The 15,421-nt window shown below is 38.7% G+C and overlaps 1 protein-coding gene across 1 annotated transcript in view; it reads right to left on the reverse strand.

Moving 5' to 3' along the window:
* The window catches only part of GPC3 (glypican 3), a 452,502-nt gene that overhangs the window by 45,734 nt on the left and 391,347 nt on the right, over positions 1-15,421 (reverse strand). Inside the window, exon 7 of the mRNA XM_037146361.2 lies at positions 6,257-6,416. Within this exon, the coding sequence (XP_037002256.1) occupies positions 6,257-6,416 (160 nt within the window). The remainder of the gene's footprint in view (positions 1-6,256; positions 6,417-15,421) is intronic.

Here is a 15,421-nt window from a genome sequence, read left to right on the forward strand (position 1 = left end):
CTGACAGGGCAGTATCAGAAGATATATTACTGTACCCACATATATTTTGATCTCCGAGCATGACTGAAGAATCTTCCCATTAAAACAACTCTAGGACATTTCATCCCTCTACAAACTTTCTACTCATTCTTCAGCAGATAATGTGATTTGTTCTAGAGCATGACAGTTTTGCAGATGTCACCCATGATAAAAGGCTAAACATAAAGTTCCTTCATTTGTTTTACCCTTTTCATCAAACCAACACATTAATAAATATATGAATACATGTGACCATCAGCCCACATTTATGAAGGTTTCATTGGAAAATCTGAAGAACAGTTAAGCCATAGATGTGTTCTTCATCTTTCCTGTGCACATAGGCTTGTTAGGAGTAGAGATATAAGGTTACACGTGTTTCCCTTAAAAAAAAAAGAATAAAAATCATTGGCTTAGAAATATTTTCTAGTTGCTTTTTAAAAATGCTTCATTAAAGTTTTTTTCTTTTTTAAATTTATTCATTTTTCAAGAGGGGGGGTTGGGAGAGAGAAAAACATCAAAATGCTGTTCCACTTATTTATGTATGCATTGCTTGATTCATATATGTGCCCTGAGTGGGGATTGAACCTACAAACTTGGTGTATCAGGACAATACTCTAACCAACTGAGCTATGTGGCCAGGAGTTCTAATTGTAGTTTTCTTTTGAATCATTGTTCTTTTGCCTTCAGATTATATAGTAACTGTAGGGAGGTAATATTTGGTGCAGGGACTCATGGGGTCCACAACTGTGAAGTCTTAATGGCTTCACTGCAGTACTGATGGGGAGAGGAGACTATTGGGGAAGGAGAAGATAGCTGCTTTCCCTCACAACACCTGGACATACCAGAGACAACTAGCAGAAAGGACCTACCTAGGCATGGATTTCACCACTATCCTCACTCTTAGCCAAAGAACAACTGGCAAGGTTTCCCTTTTCAGTTCCCAGACATGGACAGACTGAAAGTTTCTTGAGGGCATACATTTTTGCAAGAAGCATTTGTTTAATATCGGCAAGAAAGAGCCATTGGGCTTTAATATTGGTTCAAGTCTTAAGCCCAAGATGTGTTTTTTAATCTCCCCTCCTCAGCCTACCACCAACTAGCCGAAGCCCCCTTTTCCCCTATGAAGCAACAAGGAATGTTTCTATCTTTTACAGTCCATTTCTACTTACTCTTCCAAAGAAATAGGCTTTCACAGCATCCATGATTACTTTTTCCTGTCTTTGGCCCAGCATGAGCCAAGATTATCGTTTTTTAAAACATACCTTGCGGTTGTAAAGACATTAGGCTTACCAGAATGTTCTGTCTGTGCCCAAAGAATAGTGCAAGCTGGAGCAAGAACAGGTATAAGGAGGACAGGGAGTGAGGGAGTGGTAATGCAGATATCTCTAAGATAAGTATTTTTATGCTGTGAGTTGATTTGTGAGTGTATGTTTTCATTGTGTTTCTGACAGCAGGTGTGCATACCTATATGAGTATATGCACATGCATGCATGCATACTCATGTTTGTGTGTGTTTCTGTGTGGATGAGAGTGGGGATTTGGTGGAGATGGGGTAGATGCCTAAGATGCTTAGTCATCATGTCTTGGCCAGGGATACCTGGCTGGAACTTGCAAAGCTTCTCAGGGAACAGCCCCAGCCAAAGTGTTAGGAGTAGCCAGTTTCCCAAACAGCTCACAGTAACAGTTTTCATAAGGCCAACAACTAGGAACAATGCTAATGGTAGCCTGGCAGCAAGGCATTCAGCTTATTGCACTAAGTCCATCATGGATGATCTGTCTTGGGAAGGGAGTCTTAAAATGGGTGTTCAGTGCCAAAAAATCTCTCATGGGCTAAATTCAATCATCCCAGAAAATATGCACCAAGAGATTCAAGAAAGCCAAAGGGCTTCCAGAGATGTTGGAATAATAATAATAGTCGTCTGGTTGTTATAAATATTGGTACAGCTAAACAGGTTACAAAGCCCTCTCACACTCATTATCACATTTGGTTTACAGAGTAACTGAAGGAGATAGGCAAGGATGATTCTCCCATTTTACAGATGGGGAAACAAAGGCTCAGAGCCACCACATAATGTGCTCAAGTCCCACTGTTAGTAAATGTGCTAGGACTACAACCCAAATGTCCTCATCAATTATATGGACAACTGGGTTATGGACCTATTTTATGCTTCCTAGAATAGTTAGCTCACTGTGGCATGATTTAATGGATTCTTAGATGTTTGAAGAATTAAGCCTAAATGCCACAAGTACTCAAGTAGAAGGTGGTAAGGGCTGCAAATAGATCATCTAATGATCTTCTTCACACGACCTTCTGATTCAGTAGGTCTGGGATGGCACCTGAGGCTTTGCACTTTTAACAAACTCCCAGATGATACAGATGCTGCTGGTCCATGGACCCCACTTGGAGCAACAAGGGGTCAGGGAGTAATGCTGAATGTCGGCTACCTAGTTTTAATTGCCAGTCATAAGTCTTAAACAAGCAAAAACAAACAAATAAAAAACAACAAGGCAATTCTAATCTACATCTTTTTTTAGTCTTTTAAAAAAGTTATTTATTTATTTATAGACAGAGGGCAAGGGAGGGAGAAAGAGAAGGAAACATCAAGGTGTGCCTGCCTTTCACACACCCCCTACTGGGGACCTGGCTTGAAACCCAGGCATGTGTCCTGACTGGGAATCAAACCATCGACCCCCCTTTGGCTTGCAGGCTCACACTCAATCTACTGAGACACACCACCCAGGGCTAATCTACATCTTCAGACTCTTGGAGCTTCCAATGTTCAGCAGCAGCAGCAGCAGCAGCAGCAGCAGCAGCAGCAGCAGCAGCAGCAGCAGCAGACCAGTAGCTTTAATAGTAGATGCCATATTTTGAGTGCTTGCTAGGTGCCAGGTATGTGCCAAATATTTTGCCTGGATTATTTTATTTACTCAGAACCCTGTAAAATGGGCTGAGGGAGATAAAGTAACCCACCAAAAGGGAAACACATTAGCCTTGATACTAAGAAGTGCAAGGAAAAGTTAAGCTATAAGCATGGGTAAGACATCATGTCATAGTCATCTCACCAACAATGAAATTTAACACTCAGAAAGAAGGGGTAGACCCTAAGACTTCTGTGTTAAGTATAGAAATAAGAATTGTAGGAAAACAGAGCACTTTAGAAGCTTTGGGATGAAGAGTTTTAAAAGTGAATATAGCCCAGAAAGTGTGGAAACCGCTCAGAACTTACTAGTATCCTACTGTAGAAGTGTGCTGAAGGCCAAGTGTAGGCAGCCCACAGTAAGAAGTCTAGCTTGCTTGATTGGAAAAGTCAAAGGAGCAAGAGTAGGGAAAATGATATCTTTTTGAAAAAGGAAATACCTCAGGGGGAAAAAAAAGCTGTGAACCTGCAAGGTCAAAAGAAAACTCAAACGATGTCCCTAAAAGACTCCAATAAATACTTTGCCAGGGACTAGAGCCAAATAAATGAATACAATCACAGGTTGCTGGCACTTGTAGGGTCTGAAAAAATTGTTTGGCCATTCTCTATATTTTACAAATGGAGAAACTGACTTTTAACAAGAGGAAGGGGCTTGACCTAAGACATATGAGAGTTGGAAGCAAAGCCAGAGAAACTAAGTGTCCTGCACTCCCTCTGGTGCACGAAAAGAAGGGAAAAACTGAGCCAGAGATGAACCAGTAGGACCACTTGCTGGCTATGGTGCAAAAAGTCTATTCAGGGACAAAAGGGACAGAAGAGAGTCAGAACATATTTTGAGCCTCCCTTTTTTTTCATTCCCAAATTGTCCTTGGGAGGAAAGAATTGGGAAGTTCTAAATGAGATGATGGTAAACGAACTCAGTGTTCCAAGTCTGGTTGACTAAATAGATGTTGATGAATCACCAGGACCAGATGGCAGCTACCCAGATTTTGAGTAAAATTATATAATAGCTAAGCAAATTGTATAGCCTGTAGTTCCAAGTAGCTAGTGTGTCATGAGGCAGCCAGATTGTCAATGAGTCTTCCTCTCCATGAGAAACATTTTAAAGGGGACCCAAGGAATTCTGGCTGGTAAGATCACTGAACATGCCAGGCAAGTGTAACCTATTGGGAACAACATATCTTCTTTTCCCCCTGTGAATTAAATTAACTACCATTTGCGTAGTGTTTTACAGTTTAGAAAGCACTTAGGTTTAATTATGACTAACTAATTTACTAGAATTCTTTGGGAGAATAAATGTGCATGTGGACAAAGGGAAACCAGTGGGTGAAATCTATTTTGATTTTGAAAAGGTCCTAGACAAGGTCCTGTACCAAACACTGTTTAAAAGGTCAAGTCACCAAGGAATTGTGTAGCAGTGTTTTGAGTAGCTTATAGGCAGGAAAGCAAGAGGAGGGATAAGTGGGAACTTTTTTTTTGAGAAGTATGAGCAGTGGTGAGCCTTAGGGGTCAGTGCTGGGACCAGTTTTGGTGAATCACCTGAACAACCTTCAGATGACCAAAATCTTTTCTGGGTAGCAAAATGCAAAGCAGATTTCAGTATTTTATTATTGCATTGATGAACAGAGCAAGAAGGATCAGAGTCGAGTTGTTCAAAGAGTGGCCTCTGAAATCTCACTGCCTGGCTCTAAATCCTGACTCTGCCCTTAAAGACTGCACGGTCTTCAGCAAGTTGCTCTACCTCTCCCAGCAAAAATTTTCTGTTCTGTAGAGTGGAAATAATAATAACCCGCAGTTCATGGAGGTGTTGTATAAGTCATATGAGGCAATGCACATAAATCAGCTGGAGATGTGCAATGGTAGCTCAGGAGAATAGGAAAGGCTGAAGGTTAATGAATGTATGAGTTGTACCCATACTTGTGTAACAGTTGAAGAATGTTCACTGTAGTATTACCCACAATAGCCAAGAGGTGAAAACAACTTCAAAGTTCATCAGTGGATAAATGGATGAAAACAATCATGGTACATACATACAGTGAAGTATTATTCAGCCTCAAAAAAGAAGAAAATCTTATAATATACTGACTACATCATAGGTAAACCGTGAGGACATGCTCAGTGAAATAAGCCAGTCACAGAAGGGCAAATACTATATCAGTCCATTTTTTCTGAGGGACCTAAAGTAGCCAAATTCACAGAAGCAGGAGGTAAAACTGATGCCAGGATTGAGGGAGGGGGAAAGGGGAGTTGCTGTTCAATAGCCATAGAGTTTCAGCCATATGAAATGAAAAAGTTCCAGAGATCTGTTTTATCATTTGAATATAACTAACAATACTGTACTGTACACTTAAAAGATTCTTAAGAGGAAAGATCTTACATTAGATTTTTGGGGGGTCAAAGTAAAAAAAGAAAAAGCAATCATAAAAAAATTACAAGAGCCAAAGCAAATGAGATCTATGCTTTCTGTGGAGAAGAGAGAAAAGACAGAAGCGTAAGGAGAAACCTCTGGATAATACCCAGTTTCAGGGAAAGATTAGAATGAACTAGTGAAGGAAAGAGGCTGAAGGAGGAAGATGAGCGTGTATGGCCTTAGAGGCCATGGGTGGCAGGATTTCAAGAAGTCTGTGCACTGAAGAGGGAAGAGCATGGCACTGGAAGTCTCAAGAGTTGTTAGATTTCTAGTTATTCCATTTAGATAAATCTCATTTCTTCCCAGTTTGTTTATCTGCAAAATGGAAACAAGAACACCTATCCATAAGAGAGTGAGTACTTTGTAAACTGAGGAAATGAATACAAATGCGAGGGTTTTTTGTTGTTGTTGCTGTTGTTTTGCCTTCTTGACCTCAGCAACTTGATTTTACTTTTTCTCTATTGCTGTTTTTATGTAACTCTGCAGTTATGTGTCATAGCCTGTCAATGTGAGAATACTTGTAAGAAAACAAAACAAATATGATGTTCTAAGAAGAGAGGGTCAGCTGACAGCTCTTCCTTAAAAAGGTACCCTGTCATTGGTTTTCAGTAAATTCCCAAGATTTCATTTGTTTTGAAATGTCCAATGTGAAAAAGCCAACTGATTATGTCAGTTCATTTTAGACAATGAAAACCATGAAGTTAACCTTTTAACCTACCCAGGTCCAGAGATTTTTTTTAAAAAAGTTACCTGAAAACTTCATTTTCTAGAGCATAGTCTTTCTGTAAAGAGTTGATGGCATTGTGTGTTGCAGGGATTTTACAGGAGTTATAGACAGCGAAATCAATTGGTTTCTTATTCCCAAGCATCACCATGTTAGCTTAGATTTGAGCTGGCACTAATCAGTTACCTGCAAGGAAGCGGAGCTGATTCTTCACTTTCATCATTCCATCACCAGAGCCTCCGATGCACTCATCTTCATCATCGCCGCAGTCTCCACTTTCAAGCCCTTCTTCATCAAGGTTTTTCTCCAGAACTCTACCTTTGGGCACGGACATGGTTCTCAGGAGCTGAAAAGAAACAGACAGAAATGTAGCAGCTCTTCCTATTTCTTGGGCAGATCTAAAACAGTGTGAAATTAACAGGAGGCATTAAAAATGCTGAATGAGTCACATGAAAGCTTTGAAAAATCATTTTCAAATTTAAATAGATGTAGACTTATACACTTTGGAGTGTCATACTCCTGGACCTTTTTAAGGTATTTCATATGATTCTCTATTCCTCTACTTATACCAGAGTGGATATTGAATAAGACCTTTCCATGCCACAGTGTGTAAGCTCCTGAAAGCCTCCAGAGGAGGAGAACTCACTGATAAGGAACTTAACACATCATAGGCAAAGCATATTAATAAACTGAGAATACACTGAGACCAGCAAAGAGCTTTATGTAAGCCCCTTCTAATATAGTTACATTTCCTAAATTAAAACAATAACTACTTCTACCAAATGAAGAGAATAGCAGTGAATTTTATATATACTTTAAATAAATACTTACAATTAATTGCCATGTACCATGCCTTCATCACTAGAAAAACTTTTAAAATAGCTCCCTCTTCCACAATTTCAATAAGATACTTTGAAATTCACTTTGCTTGTTTGGGAGATAATATGCCTACTTAGAGGCATGTTTGTCTTGCTCATCAGTGTCTGGCTTTTCAGTCACATTGTCCAGGCCTTTCTTATGTTATGGTGACTCCCACCTCCTGAAAGTCTTCCCACTAATACGGAAGCCCAGCTCAAAGCACAAGTGGTCTCTGAGGGCAGTTCCATTTTATTTTTCTGCACCATCTCTCTCTAAAGTTGTATTCCAATAGCCTCCCTCTATTTCTGTTCTGGCTTCTGCCCCACCAGCCCCTTTTAGTCCTAAATCTCAGTTCCACCTCCTATTGTTAAATAACAGTCAACAAAAGATGCTGGATATACTTTACCTGATATATTTTTTTGTGATTGTAAAAGAAATATCCAGAAAAAAAATGCTGGATACACAGCATGTCTTGGTTTCTGTGGTTTCCATTGTCTGAGTTCATTGTCATTGCAAAATATACCTTTATGCTGTCTACTTGCACTTTAGCTGCTGTGCCAATAATCACTTGGAGCAAGCTATATACCACAGAGAAATTTGACTCTTATTTTTTAAGCAAAGAAAGAAAAGTCCAAATAGTTCTTTCCTGCCCAAAATCTCTAATGGTGTTGGAGAAGCCAACCCACCTACCATCTGCCACTCCAGCACCATCTCTACCCTGCTGCTCTAATGTACCCCTTCCCTAACCCTCCCCCATTCTCTACCATTCATCCTACAAATCTAAGTGCATACTATAGACACATAGGCTAAGATAAGCTAGACCAGAGGTTCTCAGAATTTTGGTGTCAGGACCCCTTTATATGCTTTAAAAAAGATTTTATTTATTTATTTTTAGAGGGCAGAAGGGAGGGAGAAAGAGAGGGAAACATCTACATGTGGTTGCCTCTCATACTCCCCCTACTGGGGACCTGGCCTTCCACCCAGTCAGGCATCTGCCCTGATTAGGAGTTGATATAGATATAACTTGTATAGATATAATATGTACAGATTATATCTATCGGCATTTATCACCTTAAAATTATAACTGAAAACTTAAAAATTATTTAAAAGCTACTTTAAACATAACAATAATAAAACCATGATGTGTTAGCATTAGTAATGTTTTTAACAAAAATATAAATTTATTTTCCTTGACATAAGACAGCGAGAAGGAAAGGTGTAATTCTTTTACATTTTTGCAAATCTCTTCAATGTCCAGCTTGGTATGATAGCTGAATTATCATATCTACTTCTCCATTTAATGTATTGCTTTATGTAGTTTTGGTTGACACATTTTAAGAAAATCCAGCCTTTCAAAATATGTCATGGAAAAAGAAAGAAATATTTTAGTACCCTTTTCAGGTAATTGTGGATATTTTAAAAAAGATTTTATTTATTTATCTTTAGAGGGGAAGGAGAGAGGGAGAGAAATATCAATGTGTGGTTGCCTCTAGTGCATCCCTTGCAGGGAACTGGCCTGCAGCGAACCTGCCTGCAACCCAGGCATGTGCCCTGACTGGGAATCGAACCGCGATCCTCTGGTTCACAGGCCTGTGCTCAATCCACTGAGCTACACCAGCCAGGGCTGGGTATTTTTCACTGATACTATAGAAAACCTCAAGTGGAAAAGGTTAGTTGCAATGTAGAATATGAAACCATATAAATAAACTTCTCATGTTCTGTTACACTAAAATTCCTGGTATGTTGGGAACATTGAATGGACCTTTTGCCCACTTTGCATCATTACACGTGGGTCATCCGGAAAAACTTTGTCCACTGAGCTATGCAAGTATTGCGAAGGTCAACAGCTTTCATTATATGATATCAAAAATTGTATTTATTAAAATCACCTATACTCTCATTAGGAAAGTCTTTATTATTGGCAAACCTCGAAGCTCTGGTAGGAGATAAAATTTTACCAAAACTTTAATTTTTTTCTTGAAAGTTTGAATTGTATCATGGGCAACAAATACTGTCAGTTTTTCCTTTAACTGACAGGCTCTCTTGTTTCTTTTGAAGAAAATGTGTAGCAAACACTCAAGTCTGTATAACTATAGTTTGTCAGTCACTATTTCAAATGAAAATGGTGTTTCATGGAAAAAGAGGCTAGTTTAGTTCAAAGGTTAAATAACCCCACAAGTGCTTTTTTTTGGGGGGGGGTCATCAGCACAAGTTACCATAGAAATACCATAAATTATTTCACATTTCATAACAGAGTATTTTTGGGAAGTATACTCAAGGGTTAAAAATTAATAAATTAATCATTTTTACTGTTTCAACAATGACATTCTTTTTTAAAATTTATTTTAATTGTTCAAGTACAGTTTTCTGTCTTTTACTCCATCCCAACTCACCTCCCAGTGCTCCCCACCTCCCTCCCATTTCCACCCCCCTTAGTTTTTGTCCATGTGTCCTTTATACTTGTTCCTGTAAACCCTTCTTCCCCTTTTCTCCTGAAATTCCCTCCCCTCTCCCCTCTGGTCCCTGTCAGCCTGTTCTCTATTTCAGTGTCTTTGGTTATATTTTGCTTGCTTGTTTGTTTTGTTGTTTAGGTTCCTGTTAAAGGTGAGATCATATGGTATTTGTCTTTCACCTCCTAGCTTATTTCACTCAGCAAAATGCTTTCCAGTTCCATCCATGATGTTGCAAAGGGTAGCAGCTCCTTCTTTCTTTCTGCTGCATAGAATTCCATTGTATAAATGTGCCATAGTTTTTGGATCCATTCATTTACTGATGGGCACCTAGGCTGCTTCCAATACTTCTTAAGTAAAATGGCCTTTTATTTCCACTGATGTGTGTGCTGTTGAAGAATACAATGACCACTAGTACAGCTGGGTGCCACTGCCTTGATTCATACTGTGGTACTGACAGTTGGACTCACCATTGTTTTGCACCATCAGTTCCAGTATCAACCCAGTGAAAAGGCATATAACATCTTGCTAATTTTTTGCAAGTTATTTTGACCTTGTGGATCCCTGGGTTTCATGGATTACCAGGGTCCACAAACCATTCTTTGGGTACTGCTCATCTAGAGTATAACACCACTTTAGGTGACCAAAACATCCTTATCTCCTTCTTTTACCATCATTTCTTATGAGAAAATGCTGTCAACATAAGCCTTTTAGATTAATTTTCAAAAATACATCCTTTATATATGTCAAAGATTATCTAAATTAGAATTGTTTGTATAAGGGGTTTGTGGTTAGGTATAGATTAGTGAACTTGTTATTATTTTTAGATTTTATTTATTTTTAGAGAGAGGAAGGGAGGGAGAAAGAGAGGGAGAGAAACATCAGTGTGTGGTTGCCTCTTGAGCACCCACCCCTGGAGTCCTGGCTCACAGCCCAGTCATGTGCCCTGACTGGGAATCAAATAAGTGACCCTTTGGTTCACAGGCCAGTGCTCAATCCACTGAGCCACACCACTCAGGGCTGAACTTGCTATTTCTTAAGCACATTTCATATCTGTGCCTCTCATTAATCCCTTCAGCAAATATTAATTGAGCACCTAATAGGAGCTATTTTCGCTCCTGTCTATTAAAAACACTACATTCTTTCAAATCAAGTTCAAATGTCACTTCCTTAATAAAGCCTCCCTGGCTACCACAGATGGTCATTATAGTTTTCCCTTTCCCTCTTCCACCACTGCTCCCTTTATCTGTAACTCCTAAATAGCCCTTTATGTATGCAGCCTGGTATTTATTTGTGCACGAGACTTTGCTACCAGACTGAGCTACCCGGGGCTCTGTGTCTCATTTATCTTCAAACCCCATAGCATTTAAAGCAGTGTCTCGCACATAGTAGGCACTCAACAAATGTGCTATTGAACTGATGCAAAATAAAGTGGTTTGGTAGCTTCCACTTTTAAAAAAGCTACTTCCACAAACTCATGAAAAAAGAGAAAGCCAAAGCACAGATTAATTATACCAGAACTTGTGAATGAATAGCTGAATCCTTTTAGATGACCCTGGCTAAGATCTGCAGCTAATCTTTGAGAGGCCATTTTCCAACCTTGTGTATAATGTCCTCAGTATTCTCTGGTAGTGCATTTTTTTAAAGTGCAATAAAAAAAACTTTAAAACATTGCTATTGAGATAACTTCTTTCGTTCTTAAATTACTCCCATTTTTAGAGACAACCTCAGCTTGAAGGATTATAGCATACTTTCAAATAATTTTACACAGACAGCTGCTGATGAGCCTAACCCTCACACATTAACAAAAAAAATCCAAATCTAAAAAGCTATTGTTAATGTTAAAATCTTCTTAAAGAACAGTCTGATGCTGCAGAATCTCAAAAGAAGGGTAATCTGTCAAAGATGAGAAATTGCCAGCAAGGCCTGTGGATTTAATGTGGTCTGGAATTTGGAAAAGAAATCAAATCACCTAATTACAATTCACAATATTGACCTTTTTGTTCCCTATCTCACTCTTTACAATGTCTTCCAGACTGAACATTCACTTTATAAAAAGAAAGTTACAAGGGCCTTGCACACAAAATCAGGTAACTTTAGGTGCCTAATGCTTTTGAATTATTGTTTGGCATTTTCAAAGGACACTATCCTATTAGTTTTTTACAAGCCAAGGCTCAGAATAATTATTATCAATGTAAAAAAAACATATGTTTGATTATTTCACTCCCCCTCCTCCCACTACCCTTCTATAAACCTGATATTTCTGCCATACATGGTTGGGCGTGCTTTAGTGGGCAGCCTTTCACAGCCCAGCTTTTTCTGCAGCTACTCCTCTCCTCGAAACTCCCTTAGAGCCACAGGAGACTATCACAGTTGCTTACATATGCAATCAATTTTTATTTCATAATTTAATATGTTAGTTACATGTGTCAATATAACATAAAAAGGTGAAAGGAAAGAGAAATGGGGGAACTGAGTTCTCAAACTGTAATAAACATCATTTGTATTTTCAAAGGTAGGTATGTGTGTATGGGGTTTTTTTTTTTTGCCTACATTTTTACATAGTTGAACTTGGACTTTAGAATCAGACTGAGTTTGGAATTCTGTTTTTTCCACTTACTAACTTTTTTCCACTTATTAACTTGGCTGCTTAATTTCCCTAAACTTCAATATCCTTCGTCTGTAAAATAAGGAAAATAATGCCTGCTTCATAGAATTGTTGTAATGAAGAAATGTGGTAAATGCAAAATGTTAAATGTGATAAAACACTTAGTTCTTTTGTTTCTATAAAGAAAGATGGAATATCAGGAGCATTTACATAACCTTTTCTATATTTTGGATTATTTCCTTAGTTTCCCTTTAGTAGGATTACTGGGTCAAACAGTGTATACTTTTTTATACACCACGAAAGTGAGTCTCCAATTTTGTAACAATCACCTAGGATGACTGATAAAAACTCAAGGTGCCCTGCCCCACCCACAGAGCTTCTGATTTAGTTGGTCTGGGCTGAAGCACAGAAATCTGCATTTTTAACTTCATCTGCCCCTCCTTCTTATCATGAGCAAATCACAGACCACACTAATAAGAAAGGCCACTGCAGGGTTACTCCACTTTCCAGAAACCATCTTTGGACAAGAGTCAGCTTAGCCCCACATGTGTTAGAATCCTTAACACATGTTCTTCAAACCGTGTTTCAAAAAAGTAAATGCAACCTGATGATTTCCTTTTCTGTTAGATATGAACATCATGACCTTTTGTCTTTGGAGTTAATGAAAATACTCGTGTGTAAAGGTGATTGACTTTGTTTGATTCGAAAGGGAAATACTTGAAGTTAGCTTTGGAACAGGTGCTTACACTTATACAATAAAAGGACACAAGAAGTCTGGAATAAATACTTAAGAAAATTAGAACCATAATGTAAGAGTAAATAAAAAGGCTTTTTAGAATTTAGCAATTTTATGTTCTTAAAACCATAATAACCAAGATAACAAAAGATCTCTACATCATGGGACAATGTAATTTGGCCAAAGCTCTTTTTGTGCTTGGTTGACAAGAGAACAAAGATCAAAGGACATGCTGGTTGTTCTTAGGGGGATCAAATATGCAGAAATTAGACCAATGAGAGCAGTAGCTCTTGATCTGTCTATATGGTGTAAATAACGGGTCTCTGGGAATTAACGTGATTGTAAAGATATGAACCTCATCAACCACGTGTTGTGCTAGGGCTTAACATATGTTTTCTCATATAATCCTCGAATCCTCACCACCAATTTGTGTAACAGGGAAAACTGCCATGCCCATTTCCACATCAAGGGAAGCTACTGAGGCTCAGAGAGAAGACATGACTCGAACAAGTCACTAAGTGATGGAGACCTCATTAAAAATAAAGTCTTCTGGTCCCAAGTCCAGAGCTTCTCAAGAAAAGCATGGTGTCTTAGGTAAAGGTATCAACTAATGGGGCCTTCATTTCATACTTTTGCATTCTTAACTACCTTGACCTGAGATCATTTCCAGTTAAATCTCAATGTTTCACATGCTAGCCATAAACTACCTTGATGGGAAGGCCTTTGGTTACCTATTTTGTGTGAGGCTGGGTGGACAATGACACTGGATGCCTCCCACTTCTTTCCCCAGCCTGGTCATCTACTGTGTCTTAAATAATCAAACTGTCTCATCATAAATGGGCTTGTCCTGAAAAGCTTCAGTCACTCTGGTTAGAAGAGAATGAAAAATTCCATTACTGCTGCTACACAGCTAAGAGTTTTTTTTTTTTTTTTGACTTTAAGCTCTTTAGAATTAAAAAAAATAAAGAATAAGTAACAAAATAGATCCTGAAAATATGAGGCTTGGTATGTTTTCTGAGGAGTAAGCTGGGTTTGTCTCTTTTGGCTACTCACATACCTCTGTCTAGGCATTTTTTAAATATCTGGAATCCAAATTACATTTTCAAGCTATTGAGCTGGGTTTACAAAACTGATTTTGAATTATCAGGATGCTCAGCTTTATACAACCTGCAAGGAATGCTTTGGGGGCCTGGCTTTGCATGTCCACGGCAGTGTAAATACATGCTTTACTGTTTATATTTGAGTAGCATAAGCTAATGGGAAACAAATGTGGTGGCTCCAATGCACTCCAGCTCTTTTGGAATGCCATTATTATTTACACATTGTGCGCAAGTATAAGGCTTAGGGCCCATGACCTCTGCTTCGTGTGCACACTTTCTTTGAACAAATGCATCAAACCACTTTCACAACTAATTGGAAACAATGGCAACTCCACACATTTCAGAGGAAGCCAGAACCCAAATGCATAGGGCTAGGATTAATGGCTACATATGCAGGTTTACATTGGAGAGGCAAAAAAGTATATATAACAGTTAAGAGTGTGAGCTTTGGAATCTCACCAGGATGGAATTGAATCTCTACTCAGGATATGGACTAGCTGTCTTACTTTGGGCAAGTCAGTTAACCTGCCTGAGCTTCAGTTTCCTTATCTGTAAATGGAGGATAATGCTATTCATTAACTTCACAGGCTTGTTGAAGAATTAGATTAAATAGCACCGTTGACATTTCCCAGTTCCACGTATCCTTCTTTCAGAGAACTCTGCACAGTTTGTAATTAAATACTCCCTGCTCTGCCCCCCATTAGACAGTGTGTGTCACGGTGTTTGGAACAAAGTCAATGTTCAATAATGTTCGTTAAATGGATGAATGAACAAATAAATAAAGTAATGTGTGTAAAGTGCTTAGCACATCACTCGGGAAGGTAATCATTCCTCAGACATGTTAACTCCACTGCTGAAGATGATGATGATCATGAAGAAGAAAGGGAGGAGGAGGAGGAGAAAGGAAGAGTAGTAGCAGCTACAGTAGCAGACATAAAGAGCTTATTACAAATGCCTTGGAAGGCTAATAAACAAGTAACGTTCCAAGGCCAACTGAAGCAGCAGGAAGAAGAGTCTGAGAAACCCTTCTGGATGACCCCAGTGAGATAAGTATCTGTGCATTAAGTACACCCACAGAGATGTTTAGGAAAGAAAAGTGAAGGGACTGGCTATAGGCTGTGCACCCCTGTAGTATCAGTAAAAAGGGCACCCACACCAAGATACGCTCTTGTCTGAGCATCGCTTCCAATGTCCACCTCTTACCCATAGCACATGCTTTTTCTACTACTTCCAGCTTCCAAATTTTTACTTTGTGTTTTTAGCATTGCACTGAAACTTGTGAAAATAAGTCCTCCAAACTGAATAAATATCAGGAGAGTAAAACAAGCCAGGATATGAAAGAAGCAAACTTGAAATGAAATTAAAATGATTTCAGTGGGGCTCCCTCTTAGTAGTAGAAATGGTTCTCTGTAGTTTACAGAAGCTACCCACTGACTTAAAGTAAACAATTTATAGTATTGCCAATAGCTTACAACTGTATAGAATTTTATCCTTTTCTTTTTTAAAAAAGATTTTATTTATTTTTACAGGGAGAGGAAGGGAGGGAGAGAGGGAGAGAAACATCAATGTGTGGTTGCCTATTATGCATCCCCCTACTGG

This window comes from Artibeus jamaicensis, unplaced genomic scaffold, assembly GCF_021234435.1.
Source record: "Artibeus jamaicensis isolate MK-2021 breed Jamaican fruit bat unplaced genomic scaffold, CSHL_Jam_final contig_240, whole genome shotgun sequence".
NCBI classification, from domain to species: Eukaryota; Metazoa; Chordata; class Mammalia; order Chiroptera; family Phyllostomidae; genus Artibeus; species Artibeus jamaicensis.